We start from the raw sequence: 23,181 nt of genomic DNA on the forward strand, positions 1-23,181 counted from the left end.
AAGGAGGCAGCCTCTGCCGCCGTCACTGCGCATGCGCCCCGAGGGCTTCGTTAGTGCAGTTACTCGCCGTGCCGCTGTTTCTGTTTCCGGGCACGAGGGATCGGAGGAACCGAGGTGATGCGGGGAGGCGCCTGGGGAGCGGGAGGATGCAGTGGGGAGGGGGCTGGACACGGGGGAGTTTGGGTGGGGCTGGGGGCGGGGCAAATAAATCGCTGCGGGGCAGCGGCAGGAGGTTTTGCCCTGGGACCCAAATCACTGGCTGCGCGGCTCCTTGTCACACACACCGCGGGGGGGGGGCAGAGATCACGTGACCCCGACGAGCTGCTACCCAGGGTAAAACTGACCGGGGCGGGGCTTGTAGCGGGGGGCGAAGCCGGTGACCCGTTCCCTCTGCTGTCCTCCCTCGGCCTTTGAATCCCACAGCCCCCCCCCCCGCTCCTTCACATCCCCTCCTCCCCCAGCCCCAGGGGATGTGGCGCTCCCAGTAGCGTTTTCTTGCTTGTTCGATGGTAAGAAAATGCTTCTATAGGAAACTGCTGCCAGAAGTAGCATGGCCCTACAGGGGGCAGCTCCAGTCTGCAGTGTAAGCAACTGCTACTTTCAAACACTAGCACCAGATCTAGCAAATTGCTATAGGCCCAGGGATTATTGTCATGTTTCCGGCTCCTCTCTCAGGGAGGATTACTTGAGGATTACTCAGCACAGAGTTCTTCTTGTGTTGTAAACAAAACACAGGATTGCTTCCCCCCCAGAGTTTTACACTGTTGATTCCTATTTAGGTTATGGTCCAAAGCACTTGCAAACCCCTCTCAACGTGTTCTCATTCACAGCCTTTATAAGTGGACTCTCCAAGCAGAGGTGACTGGCGTAGGGGGACCCAGAGTGCTGGGCAAGGGCTGGTGTAACCCCTGCACTTATTCCACCCCTTTCCTGATCTGCCCTTGCCCTGCCTCATCTCCTCTCCCCCCCACCCGCCTGCCCTTACATACCAGCAGGATTGGGGGAAGTGCAGCAATGCAGCCTCTGCTCTCTTTGGTTCTGCTCTGCTTCTGCCCACACATTTGAGGGGTTGCTAACATGTGTGCTCCTCCCCCCATCTCACCCCAATGTCAAAGCTATTATCTAAAGCAGTGATGAAGATTTTGAACAGGCAGCACAGGATCCAAGCCACAAAGCTCAGCATCTCCTGCCCCCTGCCACAGGACAAGATATGCTGCCTGCAGCCCATGCTCCAGCCACATGGGAAGAGGCAGCATCAAGCTTCACCCCCAGCAGCTGCTTCACCCCCATACCCAGTCATTTGTCACCTCTGCCTCTGGTTAGCTCCTTTTCTCCATTTTTAAACCCTTTTAATATGAAGTCAGCAAAAACATATACATAGAGTGGGCAGGGCAAAGGGCAGTGGTTTCAACAGAGCTGTTGAGCATGCTCTGTGACTGTGCATGCTCAGTGCGCCAAAATTCTTCCTAAGTAGCTCAGTTTCATAGGTAGCAGCTTTCTATATCCATCCTGGAGCAGGCAGGGCAAGGGCATGCCCCAGAGGGACCTGGGCTGGGCTGAACGGGGAAGCTGCGGGCTGAGGCCCTGACATCCAGCAGGTGAGAAAAATGCTTCCCCTGAGTCTGGCTTGGGGGCTGGGGTGGAAGAATCATGTTATACAGGGCCCTCGGACAGCCCTGCCCAGCCCTGCCTGTGGCTCCCACGCGGGTGGGCTTTAGGAAGTGCGGGGCCCAATTCGAACTGTTTTGGCAGGGGCCCCCCATCCCTCTCCTACCCAGGATTTTTTTGTTGAGCCAAAAAAAACCACAACAAACCACAACCACACACAAATATCACATCAAGTAGATCTGATCAAAATGTATATCTATATAATTGAACATTTAAAAAAAATGCCATCCTTTACTTTGCAAAATTTTACACAAAATTAAATCACTTGCCTTAAGTGTAGGTCAAATATTTTCAATTGCAAACTATCCAGTTTTTTCAATAAAGTTTAAAGCTTGATTTTTAAAAAGTTACCAGAGAGTGTTGCATTGTTTTACTTTTTAAATAGCAAAAATGGAGTCTTTTTTTAAGAAAGTGTCAGTTCTGTGGTAAAATTCGAGTCCTTAGTGATTTCAGCACCAATGATTTCACTAGGTCATATGGTACCTCACCACCATTGCCTCCTTTGCACTGCCCTTCAACACGTTGCCTGCATGTTGAGTCTAAGGTCTACACAAGATTTTATCAATGATTTTTGCTCAAGCGATCACTGAGACAAGACTTTAAATTGATTCTAGTCAGCTCTGCCTTTAAACACTGGGGCTACATCTAGACTGGAATGATTTTACGCAAATGCTTTTAATGGAAAAGTTTTTCCGTTAAAAGCATTCGCTGAAAAGAGCATCTAGATTGACATGGATGCTTTTCCGCAAAAGCACTTTTAGCGGAAAAGTGTCTGTGCCAATCTAGACGCGGTTTTGCGCAAGAAAGCCCCGATCGCCATTTTTGTGATTGGGGCTTTTTTGCGCAAAACAATACCGTCTACACTGGCCCACTTGCGCAAAAGCATTTGCGCAAGAGGGCTTTTTCCCGAACGGGAGCAGCATAGTATTTCCGCAAGAACACTGACAATCTTACATGAGATCGTCAGTGTCCTTGCGGAAATTCAAGTTGCCAGTGTAGGCAGCTGGCAAGTTTTTCCACAAAAGCAACTGCTTTTGCAGAAAAACTTTCCAGTCTAGATGCAGCCTGGATGTAAAATGTCAGATATAATTGAGGACTCCCAAATAGACTCTACACCACCAGAAATAAAACTTGTTTCCATCTTCTGTGACTTTCAGTTAGATGTTACTCACTATCCTCTGCTTAGTGTTCAAGTTATGGTAGACCCTAAGCCAGGTCATGTTAAGTTCAGGTCTTTTACCTTTTAATCCTACAATATGGATAACAACATTTCATTCTCCCAGCTCCAATTCTTACGTGAATTTCAACCAAAAAGAGCCAAAATTGATCATCTTGAGACAGCAAGAGTGTCTACTGATCTCTGTGGCAAAGTAAGTTGTCTATATAAATAAGGTCTGCTTGTGAAGCCTTTTCCTACAGTTTATTAACAGATGGCAGTAGATAGCTCACTCAGACCACTGGCTGATAATAGTTAGTCACCCTGACCAGTCATTAACATAGACATGGACTCACCCTACTCTCCATTGACTCTATGATTCTCTGATGACCTGTGACAAAAAAGGAGGGTGTAAAGGGAAACTGAAGGGAGAGACCGCTCTAAATTCACCAATCAAAGAGCAGTATTGCCAACCCCAGAATCACAAGGAACGCCTATACAAAGTTATGAGAATGGTCTACAAATCATAAGATTTTTAAAAAAATAAAACATGTTGGATTTTTATTGGCCTTTTGTTTCTTGAGTATTTAGAGTTCATGTTTTAAAGCTTTCCTCCTTAGCTGTAAGGCCCAGAAGTATAGAGAACTTTTTTTTTTAAATGAAAGCTGAGATTCCTACATAATCAATTGATTCCAGGCCTTTAGAAAAACACCAAATGTTTTGAAACTCATGGTAAAACAGTGGAGGAATTCTTGTGAGCCCATGCTTTGCCCACAGTATAAATAAAAACAAGCAAACAATATCTTTTCCAGTAAACATCCTAATGAGATACAGTCAGTCCCCAGGTTACGTACAAGATAGGGACTGTAGGTTTGTTCTTAAGTTGAATCTGTATGTAAGTCGGAACTGGCGTCCCGATTCAGCCGCTGCTGAAACTGATCAGTTTCAACAGCGGCAGAATCTGGACGCCAGTTCTGACTTACATACAGATTCAACTTAAGAACCCCAGGCATCCCCAAGTCAGCTGCTGCTGAAACTGATCAGCGGCTGATTCCAGGAAGCCCGGGGCAGGGACTTCCTGTAGTCAGCCACTGGTCAGTTTCAGCAGTGGCTGAATCAGGACGCCTGGGGCAGAGCAGCTGGGGTGCTGCCGGGTTGGTTCCGTAGCGCCCAGAGCGGCGCTACGGGACCAACTGGCAGCGCCCCAGCTGCTGTACCACAGGCGTCCGGAGCAAAGCCGCGGAGCACGGGGGCAGCGGGACAGCCCAGACGCGCCGTGGCTGTCCTGCTGCCCTCGGGCTCCGCGGCTTTGCTCTGCTTTGCTCCCCGTCTCCCTGGTCTGCAGACCAGGGGGACAGGGAGCAAAGCCGCGGAACACGCAGGCAGCGGACAGCCCACACGCATCTGGGCTGTCCGCTGCCCGCGTGCTCCGCGGCTTTGCTCTGCTTTGCTCCCCGTCTCCCTGGTCTGCAGACCAGGGAGACGGGGAGCAAAGCAGAGCAAAGCCAAGGAGCATCTCCCTGGTCTGCAGACCAGGGAGACGGGGAGCAAAGCAGAGCAAAGCCAAGGAGCATGCGGGCAGCGGACAGCCCAGACGCGTCTGGGCTGTCCGCTGCCTGCGTGCTCCGCCGCTTTGCTTCCTCTTCCTGGTCTGCTGGAGACCAGGGAGACGGGCCCTGTTCGTAACTGCGGATCCGACATAAGTCGGATCCGCGTAACTCGGGGACTGCCTGTACTGTAAATGGTGAACTGAATTCAACAGCTTATGAACAGGTACAAACCTAGTTTTTCAGATTTGAGATGGGTTACCAGGAAATACATGACAATAGGAAATCTTTCTACTCTCAAGTCAGCATATTCACAAAGCACCTATAATTTTGATCCATGCATTTATTGGATAGTGAAAGAGAAAGGAGGGGAATTAGTGTAGATAAATGTTCAAATTTAAAAAAAAAGCCTGAAGGAATTAGGACTGGGCTCCTACATCTCACGTTCAGAACTGACTAGGACACTTACGACCAGATTTTCAAAGGTGTGTAAAGATCAGTTAGATATCTTTGAAGATTCGAATTGGAAACTGTCTCTTTAGGAGCTTAATTACCTTTGAAAATCTGAGCTTAGATTTCCAAGTCCAATTTTCAAAAATGACTTTAGTCATTCAAGTGCTTTTGAAAATTTTAACTGGGGGCTTAAAGAGACAAAAATAGACACAAGGCAGGAGATATGGTATTCCTTTTAAAAACACGTGACATCTATTTTAAACTAAATTTTATATTTTTCTCCCAAGGGCAACTGACCCATCCGTCCCCCTCACTACGCCACTGCCCCCCTTCCTGCAGATCTATCATCTTAATGCATGTGCAAGATCTGTGAGAGCCGTCCCATGAATCTGCAGTTAGTGTCTGTGGCGCCTGCTTTTGAGTGGTGTCTCAATGCTGCCACACTCACCTCCAAAGAGGGAGCTTCCCAAAGCAGGCCCTTGTTGCAGACCCCCAAGGCATCCACAGGTCCAGTCTCCTTTCAGTGGGCCCACTTCCCAGGGCTCATTGATCTTGGATCTGGCTTCCGTCCCCTCTCCAACCCCCATCAGAACTACTGTGCCCTCCTAACTTAGGAAAAGAATAAATAGGAAGATTGGAAATTAACCCACTCAGTCTCATGTCCCCTAGGCAGGGAATGAGCCATGTACATTAGGCCCCAGCTGGAGTATCATGTCGAGTTCTGGGCATCACATTTCAGAAAATGTGGAGAAACTGGAGAACGTCCAGAGAAGATCAACATAAATGATGAAAGGTCTAGAAAACATGAGATATGAGGGAAGGCTGAAGAAATTGGCCTTGTTTACCTTAGAAAAGAGAAGACCGAAAAGGGACATGAGAGCAGCTTTAAAGTATCATAAGGAGGAGGAAGAAAAATTGTTCTGCTTGGCCTCTGAGGTTAGGATGAGAAGCAATGGGCTTAAATTGCAGATATTTAAGACTAGGTTAGACCAGACACCTGTCAGGGATGAGCTAGGGCAACTCAACTTTGGAAGCCCTAGGGGCCACACTGATATTTACAGAACATGCTGAGGGCCTCAACTTAAGTGTGGTTGCATATGCAAGCAAATATATACAAATAGCTTCTCTCACACTGATAGGCATGAATACAAAGATTAAGGCAAGACTACACAACACACAGGCCCCATTGAAGTCAGTTCTGCTGATATTAATAAAATGCAATATTTACCCGATTTCTACTTGTGACAACACTTTTCATGAGCAATGACAGTCCAAGAATTTAACTACTAAAACACATATCAACAGAAGATTATTATACTGACTACTTTTGTTTTGGCTCCCACTCGCCAGCCACATGTTGATCCCCACAGAAACCAAACTGCACCACGGGGTGCAAACAAACTGACCGTGGGCAGCATACCATGTTATTAATAAATATTTTATAAACCTTTACCTTTTCTCTCTGCTACCATGTCTCCTCTTCTTACTTCCTCTTCTTGCCCCTCTGTGCCCTCACACAACTTGCTCCATCCCCACCTTTCTCATGCCCACCCCTTTTTTCAAGCCTTCTCCCAGCACCTTCCCCTCTAGTCCCCAATGCCCTTCCCCTCTCCTCTCCTCTCCCAGCATCACCCTGTCCCCCCCCCTCCCACTGACATCTCCCCTCCTGCCCTTTCCCTCATTGTCTGCACTTGGCCCCCTGGAATGTGTCTCACCTCCATCTGCCTCTTGGTGCCTTCCCCTTTCTTCTCCCTCCCCCTCCGCACAAGCCTCTTCCTCTCTCCCCCCTCCCCTCTGTACAAGCCCCTTCCTATTCCACCCCATCAGAGCCCCTGCCACCACTCCCGCTCCCGCGCCTGCTGCGGGGCCTGTGTGCGAACCGCATGCACCGCGTCATCGTGGTGACACTTTTCAGTTTTAAAATCCTGGGTGTGACGTCATGTCATGGCTGGGCGTCTCCCCGCCCACCTGCGAATGGCACGCACAGCAGGAGCAGCCGGCAGCAGGAGCAGGTAAGGCCGGAGGAGAGGCAGCCAACTTCCGGGTGCAGGGGCGCGGGGCCCAAATCGGCTGAATCGGCTTAAAACCAGCCCTGGTCACTTGCCCCTGCCTGGGTCTGTGGCTCGCAATGCTAGAAAGTTGGAGCCGGGGCCAGAGGCTGCAACCTGCTCCCTCCATGCTGGCAGAAGGCCTGGGGACACACTCCTGAGGTCTGGCTGTGGCACAGGGCTGAGGGGGCAGAGGCACAGGCAGAGGCTGCAGAGATTTGGCTGCCTGGGAGCAGCGATGGTTTCTCACTCCCCTCCAGAACAGGGCTGGCTCCCAGCTGCCCAGGGGTGGGGCATGAATACGGGAGATGGGGGCAGAGGACTAGCCCTGTGCCATGGTTGTTGGTCCGTATCTGGCCTTCCCCTGGCATTGTCTGGGGCTGGAGGTATAGAATTAGAAACAAAGAAAAGGGCCTGTGGCTCCTGTCCCTGCTGCCATGGTTTTGCCTGGCAGCCACATGGGGTTGCTGTGGCTATTTGAAGGGCTCATGGCTCTGGCCTTGCTGGGGTGGCAATGTGACTGGGAGCCGTGCACCATGGAAATAAGATGCTGCTGCTTGAGCCACTGCCTGGAAATTCGGTGGCAGTGGCAGCACGATGTACATAAAAAGTGGCCAAATGCTGTCCGTGGGCCGGATCAAAGTGTGAGGAGGGCTGGATCCAGCCCCTGGGCCGTGTCTTGCCCAGCCATGCTCATGGAGTCAGAATTTACAAGGCAAATATCCATGGGTAGCCCCTCCCTGCACTGTTCCCTAACACAGGGCTCCCAATTTAACCTCTGTGTTATAACAATCTCAGCATTTGCAGGGCCTGAGTGGAGAAGGGGGAAAGAGTTGGAATGGTTCCGTTTGCCTTAGAATTCAGGAGTTATTGTAAACTTCTGGAGCCAGGGAGCCTTCTGCTATTTCTCTCCCATCTCCCGCTGTGCACCAGTGGGCTGCCCCTTGTGCTGTTGGAGCACTCTCATGCCTCTGTGTTCTCTGTTTTACAATATTGCAGTCACTTTTGTTTAACATTATCAGACATTGTATCTAGTGGCCATTTTCCCCAGTTCAATTCAGATTCACAAACGCTACGTCTACACTGGCCCCTTCTTCGGAATAGGCATGCTAATTTCGAACTTTGGAATAGGGAAATCCGTGGGGGATTTAAATATCCCCTGCGGGATTTAAATAAACATGGCTGCCACTTTTTTTCCGGCTTGGGGAAAAGCCGGAAAAGAGCATCCAGACTGGCGCGATCCTCCGGAATAAAGTCCTATTCCGGAGGATCTCTTATTCCTACTTTCAAGGAATTTTTAAATGCCCAGTAGTTCAGACTCCCTGCCTGCGGCTACACACGGCATGGGCTAGGTAGTTCGAACCAAGGCCCCTAATTTGGACTACCATTACTCCTCATTGCAGGAGGAGTAATAGTAGTCCAAATTAGGGGCTTTAGTTCGAACTACCTAGTCCGTGCCGCGTGTAGCTGCGGGCAGGTAGTTCAAACTGCCAGGCATTTAAAAATGGCGGCACCTGGGAACATGCAAATAAAGCCTGAGATATTTTAATCCCGGGTTTCATTTGCAAGTTTGAATGACTACATTAGCCACCTTAGTTCGAACTAGGGTGGCTAGTGTAGACATACCCTCAGAGAAAAATGATGGTTCAAGTCTGATTCCAGGTCAGTTAAAAATCGTACTTTCCTGGGCCTGGTTCAGTTCTGGCAAGTTCAGCTGGTCCAATGGAATCCATATCTGATGAGCTGTCCCTAGCAGCTGTGGGGCACCCCAGGAGCAGCTCAGGCATGTGGGGAGGGGTCCCTGGTTACTGTGCAGGCAGAGGAGGCTGGTGTCTATCTCTGCTCAGGGTACAGAGCCCTAGAGCTGGCTGAGTTTCCTGGGTCGTAGGCTGCTTCCTCTGACACCATGATCTGGGAGCCCAGGCTAAGCAGCAGGTCTGTAGCAGGGAGACATTCACTGCAGCCCCTCTGTGCCCATCCCGGGTGGGGACGTTCCCCGGTGCCTATTACTCACCCCTTGGGGGAGCCCCAAGCTCTGTTGGCATCAGTTCCAGGTGATGGGGAGAGATCTGGTGGAAAAAGGCTAGGAGGGGCAGGAAAGTGACTCAGCCAAACCAGCCTCTTCCAGCCTGTTTGTGCCAGACAGGAGGGGAGGGGTCTCTGTATGTCTGCGGGTCCCAGAGCTGCTACCTCAGTGACACAGCCAGGTTCTCACTGGAGAGGAAATGCCCATGGGTACCGGGCAGACACCAGTGCTCCCAGCAGAGGGGAGAGGGCAGGAGAGGGACAGGGGAGACCAGAAGGGGCAGCAAGTGCAGGAATTAGGGAGAGATTTCCAGCCCTCAACCTGTCCAGGCTCATTCACTGCATCACCCTGGGCAGATTGACTGTCCTGAGAGCAGGATGCAGGGAAGGAAAAGCCAGTTCCTACCCCTCCCAGCCCCCATGTGACCAGAGGAGGGGGGACTGGCCTCAGGGACAATTTGGGGGAATCCCCCACAGTGGCAGGCTTGGAACTTCTGCTCTTTTCTAGCATCTATCTCAGAGTCTCTGTCCCAGGGAGGGTGTAAAAGTGCCTGGTAGGCTCAGCGTTGGTGGGAGGGGCCATGTCTGTGTTGTAACCACACAACTGAGGGGTTCCTAGCATGGCGGAGCCTAGAGCGTCTGTCTCCAGGGAGAGAGCTTTGGGGAACTGGGGGTGTGAAATGAACCCAACCCACTTTGGAAACCTCCCTAGTCACTCCTCTTGCCCTGACAGGGTGAAGACTCACATCCCCACTTCGCTCCAGATCGTCCTGTCTTGCAGGAGGCAGGGCAGGGAAATGGCTGTGGTGGAGCCAGCTCAGGTAGGGGATTTTGTGGGGAGTTGCAGGGGGATTATTGTAGAGAGGGAGGGGCAAGAAATACACATGGTGAGGTCTCTCTGGGCAGGTTTGGGGTGGGATTCTGCTCCTCAGTCCTCCATTGTGACTAGTGGGGCTGGGGCTGGGGCTGGGGCGGCAGGTGCTGAGTAGGGGGCCTCTGTTGTTTCAGGTGCCCGTGACCTTCGAGGAGGTGGCTGTGTATTTCACCGCAGGGCAGGGGGCGCTGCTGGGTCCCAATCAGAGAGCCCTCTACAGGGACGTCATGCAGGAGAACTATGAGACTGTGGCCTCGCTGGGTAAGGATTCCTGTGCCTGCAGCTAGCAAAGCCCTGGGGCCAGCATTTCTGCATATGCTCAGCGCAGTTAGAGGGGACCACAGCCCTCCTGTGAGAGACACTTTCATCCCCATGTCCCCTTCAGGGGAACAGGGGAGTCAGATGCCTAAGGGACATGCTAATTCATCCTCATCTCCCCAGCTTTCAGAGACCAGAAGCAGGGAACTGTCCTGCCTACATTATTTCTCAAACACACACCATTCATCTGCCTCCTTGGGACTGGCTCTGTCCATAGGGAAGGCTCTAGTTCCGTGGTCACCAACCAGTAGATCATGATCTACTGGTAGATCTCAGGGCCTCTAAGAGTAGCTCTTGAGCCCTCTCTGAACTGCGTGCCTGCGCAGTACATTTACATTAGATTTCCTCATTTGAGGAGCAGCTACTCACCGAGCAACAACAACAGGTGAATAGCTGCGAGGAATGGTGGGAGCTGGGAGATCTGGAGGGCTGAAACATCCCAGCCAGCTGACTGTGGCTTTCAGCTGAAAGAGGCTGCCCCACGCTCCAGCTGATCGGCGGCTTCTCCTCTGCACCTGCCCACGTGGAGCTTGGTGCACCCTGGCTGAGCACCATAGCCAGCTGGCCAGGCAGCCACTTCTCTTCCCTCCAGCCTGGCTGCCCTGTGCTCAGCTCAGGGAGGCTGCATCTAGCTCCAGCTGTGCTGGAGCAAGCTTCCCAGGCTGAGCGCAGGATCACAGATGCCCATCTGATGGACTGTATATGACTAGCAATCTCAGACTACAACCCAGACTTCAAGACACTGGCAGATACTGTTCAGTCACAGGTGTCACACTGAAACTTTGTTATTGGAAGAAAAAATATATAATTATCAATACTTGATTTTAGATTTACAAAATAGCAGAGGACAAAATGTATAATTGTAAATGCTTCATTTGATATTTAAATAGCGTGAATTAAAAACAGACCATTTATTTCATACCTATAAACATGTGATTTTAATTTTATATATTGCATAATTTAAAAATAAACTGTTTAACAGAGTGTATAAGGGCTGGGGATAGCAAGTGATGGACAGGAGAATAGAGGGGGCGAGTCTTCAAGGAAGGGGCAGGGCGGTAGATCTTCGCCTGTTCTGAGTCTTAAAAAGTGATCTTGGGTGTAAAAAGGTTGGAGACCACTGCTCTAGTTTGTGCATACTTGGAAATAGGAAGGAATTTAATCCCAGAGCTGTGTGTCAGCAAGTCCCCCAGAGCCCACGGATGATTAAAACTCCTAGTGAGGGTGACAACACCCTCTGTCATTAAGGTGTTGGGAGTCACTGAGCCCTGCTCCCACATCCACAGATGTGACTTTCATCCGGCAGGTAGAACAGAAGGTTTATGAGTTCACAGGGATACAGTATAGAACAGACTTGTTAGTACACGGACCAGGAGCAGTTTCCACAATCCATCTTAGAGACAAGGGGGCCCTGAGCCAACCCCCTCCCCATCTCTGTCCCCAGGCCAAGAAGACTCACTTTCACCCTCCACAACTCGTCCTTGGCTGCAGCCAGCCCTGTCTCAAGCCTTTGTCCAGCTTCCCGGGCAAAAGGTGTACCCTGGGCATACACCGCTCCTAGCTTCAGATGACAATGAGCCTGGGCTATTGTGAATGTGCTGTCCTGAGCATCTTCCCTCAATCACTCTGAAATTCCCATCCCCATCTAGATAGTGGTGCAGTGCTCAGGGAAATTGAGGCACACACACACGGAGTTACTAGAGGACAATAGAAATCACATAACTTAGGGAATACAATCCTGACTTTGTCACATCCCCCACCCTGTTCTGCCTCTGAAATCTCCTGCTCTCAAGATCTCTTGAGTTACCCCAGTCCCATGTAGGATCAGATTGTGCTCAGGGAATGTTTCTTGTGACACACACTCTGCTCAGATTCCATGTGCCTTCACCTTGCCTGATCTCACCCCTGTGCAGGATTCTCCATTCCCAAACCTGACCTGATCACCCAGCTGGAACGAGGGGAAGAACCGTGGGTCCCAGATCTCCAGCCCTCCAAAGAAATGGAGTTCCTGAGAGGCACTTGCACAGGTGAGAAGTCAGGGAAACTGACTTAGAAACCATCCAGCAAGTGCAGGAAAAAGCTGGGAGTCCCCAAAATGAGCAGTGAGCAAGAGCCCTTGCTTCCACCCCATGTCCCCCAGGAAGGGCTGCAGGTATCATCCTGGCAAATACCTGTCATAGCTCCCTAGACATCCTTTTAGCTGTCAGGAGTTTATTCTCTTTGTTTCCTTCCCTGGAAGTGTTTGGTTGGGATGTACAGGTAGAATCCAATGTCTTAGTCTCTCAAACTATTATTGTGTCTACACTGGTGCGTTCTTGCACGAAAATGGCCGCTCTTGCGCAAAAACATGCCGCCTGTCTACACTGGCAGTGCATTCTTGTGCAAGTAAACTGATGTACTGTAGAAAATCAGGGCTTCTTGCTTGAGAACTCTGACACTCCCTCTCAGGAAGAAGCCCTCTTGCACAAGAGCTCTTCCAGAAGAGGGCAGTGTAGACAGGCAACATGAATTTCTTGTGCAAGAAGCCCCTATGTTTAAAATGGCCATAAGAGCTTTCTTGCTCAAGAGAGTGTCTACACTGGCATGGATGCTCTTGCACAAAAGCACATCTTTTGCGAAAAAGCACATGCCAGTGTAGATGCTCTCTTGTGGAAGAGTTTTTGCACAAGAACTCTTCCGCAAAAGAGTTTGTGCGCAAGAAGCTGCCAGTGTAGACGTAGCCTTATTGTTTTGTGCTTTCTGTTGTTGGAATTTCCCTGTGGGTCTTTTCACCCCAGCACAGACAGTGACTCCTGCATGGATTCTCTCTCTCCCAGCAGGTGCTAGGACAGTGAGGGAAAACAAGGAGGAGAATCAACGGCAGGAAGGTCCTGGCACCGTAGAATCACAGGGAACATCTTTGGAGGGAGCTGAAGGGGATTTTTCCCAGTGTGTAGAACAGGGGGAAGCCTGGGGAAATGAATACAGGGCAGAGAGGCAGCTGGAGAACAATCCAAGCAGGAAAGCAGAGGAATCCAGTCAAGGAGGGGAAGGATCCAAGGAACCCAAGGAAACACCAGCCCAGAAGTCAAATCCCAATGGAAAGAAACCTTGTGAATGCTCAGACTGTGGAAAAATATTTAGTGAGAAGTCAGGCCTTATTCTGCCCCAGAGAGGGCACCCAGGAAAGAGACTCTGCAAGTGCCTGGAGTGTGGAAAAAGCTTGCTTGTACTGTCATCCCATATGGAACCTGAGATTGTCCACAGAGGAGAAAAATCCCATAAATGCTTTGAGTGTGGGAAAAGCTTCTTTTCGAGAGCACACCTGGCTAGACATCAGCAAACCCACAGTGGAGAGAAGCCATATAGATGTTTGGAATGTGGGAAGAGCTTCAGTCAGCGGTCAAATCTTATTACACATGAGAGAATCCACACAGGAGAGAGACCATATAAATGTCATGTGTGTGCAAAAGGTTTCACTTGGCATTCAGAGCTCATTAGACATGAGAGAACCCACACAGGGGAAAAACCATACAAGTGCTCCGAATGTGAGGAAAGCTTCAGTCAAAACTCTCACCTTATTATCCATCAGAGAATGCACACAGGAGAGAGACCATATAGATGCCATGAATGTGGGAAAGGTTTTACTCACCAATCAGCCCTTACTGTCCATGAAAGATCCCACACAGGGGAGAGACCATATAAATGTGGTGAGTGTGGGAATGGTTTCACCCACAGATCAGTCCTTACGGTCCATGAGAGAACCCATACAGGAGAGAAACCATATAAATGCCATGAATGTGGGAAAGGTTTTGCCCACCGATCAGTCCTTACTGTTCATGAGAGAATTCACACAGGAGAGAAACCATATAAATGCCACGAGTGTGGGAAATGTTTCACTAGTCGAACAGTCCTCATGAGACATGAAAGAATCCATACAGGAAAGAGGCCGTATAAATGCTGTAAATGTGGGAAAGATTTCATTTGGCAAACTGCCCTCATTGGACATGAAAGTACTCACATAAAAGAGAAACCATATAAGTGCTTGGATTGTGAGGAAAGCTTCAGTCCAACTTAACACTTTATTATCCACAAGAGAGAGAGAGACAGAGACTTGTATCAATGCAATGAGTGTGGTAAAAGCTTTGGGTGCACTTCACACTTTACTAGACATCAGAGAATCCACACAAGTCCCGCATCAGCAAATCCCCCAGAGAAACCTCTGATCCGTATGCAAGGAGGGGGAGAAGGGTGCAAAAGCACCCCCTTACAATCCCTCAAATAAGTATGCGCCAGCCAGCCAGGGGAAAGCCAGAGAGGCATGCTGCCTGAGCCTTCCTCCTCCATGTTCTGGGGGACTGGGGGAAGGCTGGAGCTGATTTCCCCATTTACTTTGAGGACCATGGGTGTGCCTGTGGGGGGGGGGGGTGCAGTCACACACTTGCAGTCCACATTTACAAAAAAAGCACCCCCCCCCCCCAGAAATTCCTGTATAGGGCCTGGTGTGTAAAACACTTCTATTAGAGTGGGGGTCAACAATCTTTTCAAACTGCAAAGAGCCAAACTACATCAAAATTCAGAACAAGTGATTTATAAAGAGCTGCATAAAAATGCCCATTTGCATGACTGAAAATATACAACTTAATATCATAGATAATTATAGATAATTGACATGGTGATTAATAATAGTACAAAGGAAACATTGCACTCACGGACTCTATTTAATGGGACTTCTATTGCATCTTTTCACACATTTCTTTGACATTTACATCATAACTGGTCAAATCCAGCTTTGTGCATGTATTCAGAATGTCTTATGCCAATTTGATGATGGGGGCTGGGGATGTGAGGTGCAGGGGTCTGGGTTGCGGTGTTTGAGGGGCTGAGGGCAGGGGAGATATATGAGGGGCACAGATTTGGGGTGTGTGTTGTGCAGGAGTGTTATGGCAGGAGACTGGAGATGTGGGGGTGCAGAAGTTTGGGGATGTGGGTGTAAGAGGGGCTCAGGGCAGGGGGTTCAGGGTTAGGGTGTGGGGGAGTACAGGAGTGTTATTATGCTGCAGCCAGATGGGGGCTGGGCCCCAACTAGGGGCTTGTTGGCCAGGCTTCATTTTTTAAATAAAGTAAAATATGACCAACACAAAAGATTTCAGCATTGTCCTTATTTATGGTAGGGACAAGGAACCTTTTTTGCATGAGGGCCACTGACCCACAGAAAAATCAGTTGAGGACCACACAAGTGAGAAGCAAAAAACAACCCCTCCAGAAACCTCCAACCCTCACTGAGGTGGCCCCCAACTGAGACACCTCATTCCCCTGGCACTCCAGCCCCGTAGGGGGGAGGGTAGGGAGAACTGAGGTTCAAGGCCTCAGGCCAGATTTTCTCTACCTTTTTACATATATAGAAACAAGAACTGATAAAAGTCCTTGTAGGGCAAGAACTTTCATGTTCCTCTTTTATTTAAAATCAACATTGAGTAACATTTCTATACATTATGCCACCATTTCCTTTGGGTTATGTCTACACTGCAGGCTTCTTGCACAAGAATGACCGTTCTTGCACAAAAACTTGCGGAACGTCTACATTGCGCGCATGTTCTTGTGCGAGTAAATTTACAGTAAGGCATCGGAACAGAGGGCTTCTTGAACAAGAGTTATTCCTCTACCCATGAGGAATAAGCCCTCTTGCGCAAGAGCTCTTGCTCAAGAAGGCAGTGTGGAAGGGCAATAGGGGTTTCTTGCAATAGGGGAGTAAGGGCTTCAGCTTAAAATAGTTCATTAACACATTCCAACAGTGCATCCTTCTGGCCTCTCCCCATCTCGGTGAAGGCCAGTTCACTCCCTCTAGTATACGTGCAGACTCAGGAAACTGAAATGGCTTTTGTTATACAGAATGGCTTCTAGCTATATATGAAATGGTTTCCACTAGATCCTGGAACTTACCCTTTTCCAAGCTGAGGGCAACTGGCTCAAAGAAGTCAGTGGCAGCGCTTCTGAGCCAAGCTTCTCTGAGAACAACACAGCCTCCAGTGTGAAAAAAAGAGCTTTTAAACCAAGCTGGGTTCCAACAGGACTCAGCATCTCTGAGGAAAGTTTCTCACAGCTGGAAGTTTTAAAGAGTTGAGATTTTGCCTCTGTTGCCAGAGCACTGATTTCATTACTAGAAGTTTTACCTGACATTGCTGGGGTCCTTAATTCAATTTTTATAGTTTGGAGAATAAAATGAGAATGTCCGGGCTTCATTTCAGTCATTGGCCTGCGGTGGGGCTGGGGAGGAGGGGGTCAGCAGGCAGGGTGCCCTGGAAAGCGAGCACTGTCCCAGCCCTCTGTCACTGCAGCAGCTTGGGGCCAGGTGAGGTGCCTCTCCATGGTCGTTGCAGCTCTCACGGTTTAGGAGAAGTGCTTGAACGAACAGGCAAACACACAGACACAGGCAGACAAACTCTCCCAAATAGACAGTAGATTCAACGTAGTAGCAATTCCCTGTGTAGTACTCCTGGGCCGCTTCCTTATGGGCACCACCCTGTGTGGTGAGCCTGGGATAGATGGCAAATCACACAGATTGAAGTTTGATCCTCATTACAGAACAGCTTGAGAGCCTCCTGGTACTTTCCGCACACCCTATCCCCTCATGCTCCTTTTGGTGCCTGCAAACTCAGCCGCTTGACTAGTTCTACCATATTTGCCAGCTGCCTATTGGGCTGGAAGTTTCTCTGCTACACAGTTTCTCTGCACTGCGGGTAAGGGATGGCTGGGCTGGGCTGGGTCCCTCCCAGAACTGGTTGATGCAGGCCCAGCAGAAATTGTGCCCACAGTCTGTGATCACCAGGTCCATGAAATACTCCAGGGAGAGGGGACAGGTCGCTTCCTCCTGGAGACTTTCCAAGGGGCTTGCTGCAGCCATGGCTGCTTCTGGGCAGTGGAACAAGGTTAGTTTGACTTTCCTGAGCTCACACTGTGCCAGGCCTATGCCAGAAATGGGGCATTTCCCTTCCTGGAAAGGGCCTCAAAGGAAACAATTCAGTCCTGGAGACTTTGGTGAAAAATGTCCCACTAGGGCTCTGGTCCTAAAATCACCTAGGACCGGTTGCAGAGCCTTGCTGATGTGCTGGAGAAGGTCTAGCTGGGGGCTGTAGGTATTGGCCAAGGGCATTCTGTGGCTTTCTTGGTTGGGTCTGTCGATAGCAGGTGACTTCTGAGGTGCACAGACCCACTGCAAGTGCAATAAGGCAGGAGGATGTTGATGTCCCTGTAAAATCCCAGTGATGCTCCCCCCCAGCACAGGGGCTGATGTGAATAAAGCCAGGTGCTGGGCTCAAGCAGCAAATGAGCAGAGCTCCCTTGACTTGGGAGTGAGCTAAACAGAGACATAAGAATGTGCGTTTGTCCAGTTCTGTCAGTGGAGCCGTTTGCTGGAACAGCCAGGCCAAAAAGCTGATCAGAGCCAGGGAGCACTGGCAACACCCCGTCATCAGAGACCTTGAGGCTGGCTGCAGGAGAGACGAGGGGCTTTTCTTCTACACACATGACAGTCTGGGGGGGGGAGGTTCTTTTCTTTCCAGGTGCACAAGAGTCACTCTGGTCGCATTTCCAACCTGTTTTACTCCTAAATGAAGGGAAGTTGCACAAGGGGGCAATGGGGACTGGACCTGTACCCAGGGTCTCCAGCACAGATACCCCAGGCCTTAGCTGCTCAGCCCCACTGCCTGGAGAGAAGCACCAAACCTCTGCTCATGGATGCTTCTGTCCCTAACAGTCCCACCCCAGAAGAGCAGCCCTGGGAGCCCAGAGCCCTAGGCACAGATGTTCCGCTGGTGCCTGGCCAAGCTGCCTGGAGCCCCATGGAGTGCAGGGGCTGAAGAGACCGTTTCAAACCCTGCAGCAGGGCCAGGAGGGGGAGCTGGGCAGCTCCATGTGTTTTGTTTGTATTTCAGATTGGTGATTGGGCTCTCAAAACCCTCTGCCAGTCCGGTGGGATAAGGGGGAAGGAACAGGCTGGGGGCTGCTCAGGGCAGATAGAGAGTTTGGGGCTCCCCATCAGCCCAGGCTGCCTGGGCAGCTCTTCCCACAGCCTAGCTCTGGCTTCCAGCCTCATTCCCCATGATCCCCCATCACACCCTGATCCCCCGGCAGTGCCCAATACTCCCCACACTGCAACTCCTACCCCCTCCCATCCTCCTTCACCCCCCTGCTGTCCCCACATCCCTCTGCCCTCAGTGCACACAGCAGTAGAGCAGCATCTTCACCCGCACCCAGAGCAGAAGCCAAAGCCTGTAGTGAGGTGGTGGACGGTGGGGTAACCCCTTAGCTCTCGCAGCTGCACGCCTAGGACAGGCTGGGCCAGGCAGGGCCTAGAACAGCCTGTGGTACCTGGGGCAGCCCTTGGGGAGTGGGGCAGGGGCAGGAAGCAGCAACTCCTCACACTGGGCACTGCTGGGGGCGGGGCTGGAGGCTCTGTCTCTCCCCCTGCACCCCAGGGCAGGGCTTCTGCTCACACACTGCCACCACCTCTGTGGGGGCCCACCCAGCCGCACCAATCCTGGGGCAGCAGTGTGCAAAGCAGCTGATTTACAAGGTGATCCCCAACTTATGACCATTTACAACCAGGCTAGTTCTACACTGGCATGATCTTGCACAAATACTCTAATGCAAGAGTTCTTGCGTTAAAGTATTTGCACAAGAGAGCATCTACACTGGCATGTGCTTTTGCGCAAGAGCTTCTGTGCCAGTGTAGACACTGTCTTGCGCAAGAAAGCTCCGATGGCCATTTTAACCATAGGGCTTTCTTGCGCAAGAAATTCATGTTGCCTGTCTACACTGGCCTCTTGCGCAAGAACAGTTGCGCAAGAGGGCTTATTCCTGAGTGGGCGCATCATAGTTCTTTCGCAAGAAGCCCTGATTTTAGACATTAGAACGTCAGTGTTCTTGCGCAAGAACTCGTGGCCAATGTAGACAGGAAGCAAGTTTTTGGGCAAAATTCTGCCAATGTAGACACAGCCCCATTCTTTTTTATACAATCTTGTCTGTCTGTCATGAGATTTTAGATTTTCCCCTCCTGTGCATACGCCCTAGCGCCAGGCCTGGCCATGGTAGTGTTGCAGGGGCTGCAGCTAAAACATTTCCCTGCGTCCAGCCCTGCTAGCAGGTGAGCGCCGCCCTGGCCAGGTTGTGCCCGTCAGATCCCAACCCTGGGACGGACCCTGAGAGGCCCCCACCATCAGAGAAACACCCGCATCTCCCCTACAGGCCGGTTTGCGAACACCGCAGATGGAACCTCCCCCCTCTGTCCTCGCGCGGTCAGTTTGGTCTCCGCACTTGGCTCCAGCGGCTGTTTTCAAAGCGTGTGCATAGGCGCCTCTCGATCGGAGCATGCGCAGTAGCTGCGGCCGAGGCCTCTGCCCTCACGCTGCGCGCAGGGGCTAGTACGTTGGGTGCCGCTGGCCCCGCACGCGCGGCTCTGCGCGCTGGTGCCCCGGGCTCGGTCCGGCTGGGCCTCACGGAGGCGGCAGCTCCGCCCCGGGGTGCGGGCGAAGAGAAGGCGGCTCCAGCCCTGCCCGGTTCGGGGAGTCGCTGCCTCCTGCCCCGGGGTGCTGGTGTTCCGGGCTGCCGGGAGGCTGCTGCAGGGGCTGGGCCGGTCAGTGTCACTCGGCCCGGTCTGTGCGCGGCGGGGGCAGGGAACAGGCGCTCGCTCCGCCCGCTCCCCGCGCGGGCTCGCTGTTGCTGCAAGACCCGGCCCAGCACAGAGCGCGGGTTTATTTGGGGTCGGGCCGGTGTCCAGCTCCGCGAAGCAGCAGCAGGCACGTCCCGGGGAGCCCAACGCCGCGGGGCTCGGGCGCGGCCGGGTAACTCCCGGTACGAGCTAAGCCCTGGGCGCTGATGCGGGAGTAGAGTCTCTGAGCCCCGGCCTGTTCCGCCCCCGGCCGTGTTTTCAGTGTTACTCCCCCCCCCCCCCCCGTCACTTCTGCCCCGCCCACACCACTGCGATTGGCCCGTAGCGGAGCCGTACTGCGCGGGCAGAGGGCGGCGCTAATCCCCGCCGCGGCTCTGCACATCCGCCGCGAATTCGGAGGGAATCGTTTGTTCCGTTACTCGCCGCGCGGCTGCTTCTGAGAAGCGCGGGGGGAGGGGCAGGAAGGATCGTGGGAGCCGAGGTGAGGCGGGGCGGCGCCTGGGACGGGGTACAGCTGGGGGGGGGGGGCAGGTGTCGTGTTAGATCCGAGGGGCGATTAGGGGCCGGCAGACCAATTCCTACGGGGGAAGGTTTTGCCTTGGGTTGGGCTTGGGGGGGCAGAAATCACGTGACGCCGACACCAGCCTGTTGACGCGAGGGGGCGGGGTCGTTCCTACGGGCGGGGGCTGCGGGTCAGACCCGGCTCTGCCCAGGTGTCAGTGGGGCACAGGGGTTGGTTCAGAAAGGGAGCCTGGTGCAGGGGGTTGGGGGATGGAGCTGGGAGGGAGGCGGGTGCAGAGGGGAGCTCTGGGCAAGGGAATAGGAGGGAATGGGGATGAAGGAGGCTGACCTGAACAGCGCTGGCCCACAACATTTTGGCACCTGAGGACTAAAGTTTTGGCCCAAATCATAGAACCGTAGAGCTGGAAGAGACCTCAGAAGGTCATCGAGTCCAGCCCCCTGCCCTAGTGAGGAGTGACTTTCTCCTTGGGCCATGTCAGAGAGGTTGGGTTTTGTTTGGTTTTTTGCTTCTTGCTTTCCTACAGCCCTGACTAATTTGCAGCCTCCAGCCCCGAAAAAGTTCTCCACCCCTGTGCAGGGGTATACAGTTACTACATATGCTTGTAGAACCATTTGATCTTGGTTCAGGGTAAAATTTACAAATTGATGCCCCCCATACACCTGAACTTGGGCCAAAACTTTGGAAGGTCTCAATTCTGCCTTCTTCCTGTTCTACTCCTCTCATGGTACTGCTCTACATATGCACCAGCAGCATATGCACCATATGCTCTACATATGCACCAGCAGCAGACACAATTTTCTACACCCTAGGTCCTAGTGGCGCCCTCCCCACCCCCAGTCTGGCATCTGAAGCGGCTGCCTCAGTTGGCTTTGTGGTAAGGCCAGCCCTGGACCTGGAGCAGGGCAGTGGGATGCAGAGGGGGTTGCAAGCTCCAGCAATGGGTACGGAGATGGGTTTATGAGAGGGTTCTGATGTGGAGTAGGGGAGGAGTGCAGGATACAGTAATTCCTCACTTAACACATACCTGCTTAACACGTTTTTGCGATAGCACGATTTTTTTGGGGGAACATTTGTCAACACAACACCGTCCCCGCAATAACACGATTTCCCTTAGCGCTGGCCAGTGGCCAGCAGCTGTGCAAGGCTTCCCCTGCCTCCCTGCAAAGCGGCAGAGGTTTGCCGCTCACAACACTGTTCCCCAGCGACCCCCTCTGGCCAGATGCCTTGCGTCCGGCCAGAGGGATTCACCAGGGAATGGTGCGGCGAGCGGCAAACCTCCACCGCTTTTTATGGAGGCAGAGGAAGCCCCACTCAGCTGCCCGCAACCGGCCAGCTGGGGAAACCCAGCCGCCGACTGCAAGCCCACTCCACTGTCCTCCCCTCCCCTTCCCCAGAGCCAAACACCTTCCCAGGATTCACCAGGGAATGGTGCGGCGAGCGGCAAACCTCCACCGCTTTTTATGGAGGCAGAGGAAGCCCCACTCAGCTGCCCGCAACCGGCCAGCTGGGGAAACCCAGCCGCCGACTGCAAGCCCACTCCACTGTCCTCCCCTCCCCTTCCCCAGAGCCAAACACCTTCCCAGTCCCCTTTCTCCCCCAACCTTATGTTCCGGTCCCATCTGCTAACAAGTGCAAGCTGGAGCCACATGCACAAACACAACCCCTCCCATAACATGTTTTCACTTAACATGAATACTTTCAGAAACACATCTAGGCTACGCCTAGACCAGTGGTCCCCAACACGGTGCATTTGTGTGCGCCCGCCAAGTGCTCAGGGCTGGCCTGGCCCCGGGCATGTGGTACATGTGCGGTGCCGGAGCCAGCCCTGGGCGCATGGCACATGGTGAGTGCCGGCCCCGGGGGCGCCGCAGATTGGCCGCCCGCGCTCTGGGCACGCGGCGCATAGGGGGAGCGCAGGCCCCGGGTGCGTGGCGCTTGCAGGGTGCACCGGCCCCGGGCGCGCGGCGCATGGGGGGACAGTGCCAGCCCCGGGTGCGCGGTGCTTGGGGAGAGCGCTAGCGCCGGCCCCGGGTGCTCGGCGCTTGCAGGGTGTGCTGGCCCCGGGCACGCGGCGCTTGGGGGAAGAGCGCCGGCCCCGGGTGCGCGGTGTTTGGGGGGGAGGGCGGGCCCGGCCACGCGCCTATGGGGGGGGCCCGCTCCCGGGCATGCAGCTATGGAGGGGGCCCCTGTTCCCCAGGCGCGCAAGGGGGGGCCCTGCCCTCTGGCACCCAGCGGGCAAACGGCCACGCCCCCTGGCGCCCGGCGACCTCAAATGGTTGGGGACCACTAGTCTAGACTACATCCCTTTTTCATAAAAGGGATGTAAATTAGACGTATCGCAATTGCTAATGAAGCGGGGATTTAAATCTCCCCCACTTCATTAGCATAAAAATGGCTGCTGCTTTTTTTCGGCACGGAGCTTTGCCGGAAAAAAGCGCCAGTCTAGACGTGGATCTTGTGGAAAATAAAGCCTTTTCCGAAAGATCCCTTATCCAAGATAAGTCTTTATTTTCCGCAAGATCCGCATCTAGACTGGCGCTTTTTTCCGGTAAAGCTCTATGCCGAAAAACGTGGCAGCCATTTTTATGCTAACGAAGCAGGGGAGATTTAAATCCCCGCTTCATTAGCAATTGCGATGCATCTAATTTACATCCCTTTTACGAAAAAGGGATGTAGTCTAGACGTAGTCCTATAGTGTTAAATGAGGAATTACTGTATAGGATGGAGCCATCTGCAGGAATTTCTGGGGGTGCTTTTTTTTGTAAATGTGGACCACAAGGGTGTGAATGCTCCCCCACCCATGGTCCTCCCAGTAAGAATGCTCTCATGGGCTGATTTCTGCCCCACTCCACTAACAGCAAGACCCTGCCCTGGGCTTCACTTCTGGGAAAGGGTGGAAAATCGGCCCCATCCTTCCCCC

The 23,181-nt window shown here is 52.3% G+C and overlaps 1 protein-coding gene across 1 annotated transcript in view; it reads left to right on the forward strand.

The window, feature by feature from the left end:
* Positions 1 to 16: 16 nt before the first annotated feature.
* LOC112543496 (uncharacterized) overlaps positions 17 to 23,181 on the forward strand; it is a 48,813-nt gene continuing 25,648 nt past the window's right edge. The window contains exons 1-7 of the mRNA XM_075912466.1: positions 17 to 114; positions 2,952 to 3,038; positions 9,631 to 9,718; positions 9,906 to 10,032; positions 12,003 to 12,116; positions 12,909 to 14,140; positions 19,492 to 19,702. Coding sequence (XP_075768581.1) covers positions 32 to 114; positions 2,952 to 3,038; positions 9,631 to 9,718; positions 9,906 to 10,032; positions 12,003 to 12,116; positions 12,909 to 14,140; positions 19,492 to 19,702 — 1,942 coding nt within the window. The 5' untranslated portion in view covers positions 17 to 31. The remainder of the gene's footprint in view (positions 115 to 2,951; positions 3,039 to 9,630; positions 9,719 to 9,905; positions 10,033 to 12,002; positions 12,117 to 12,908; positions 14,141 to 19,491; positions 19,703 to 23,181) is intronic.

The sequence above is a fragment of the Pelodiscus sinensis genome, chromosome 31 (genome assembly GCF_049634645.1).
Source record: "Pelodiscus sinensis isolate JC-2024 chromosome 31, ASM4963464v1, whole genome shotgun sequence".
Classification (NCBI taxonomy): Eukaryota; Metazoa; Chordata; order Testudines; family Trionychidae; genus Pelodiscus; species Pelodiscus sinensis.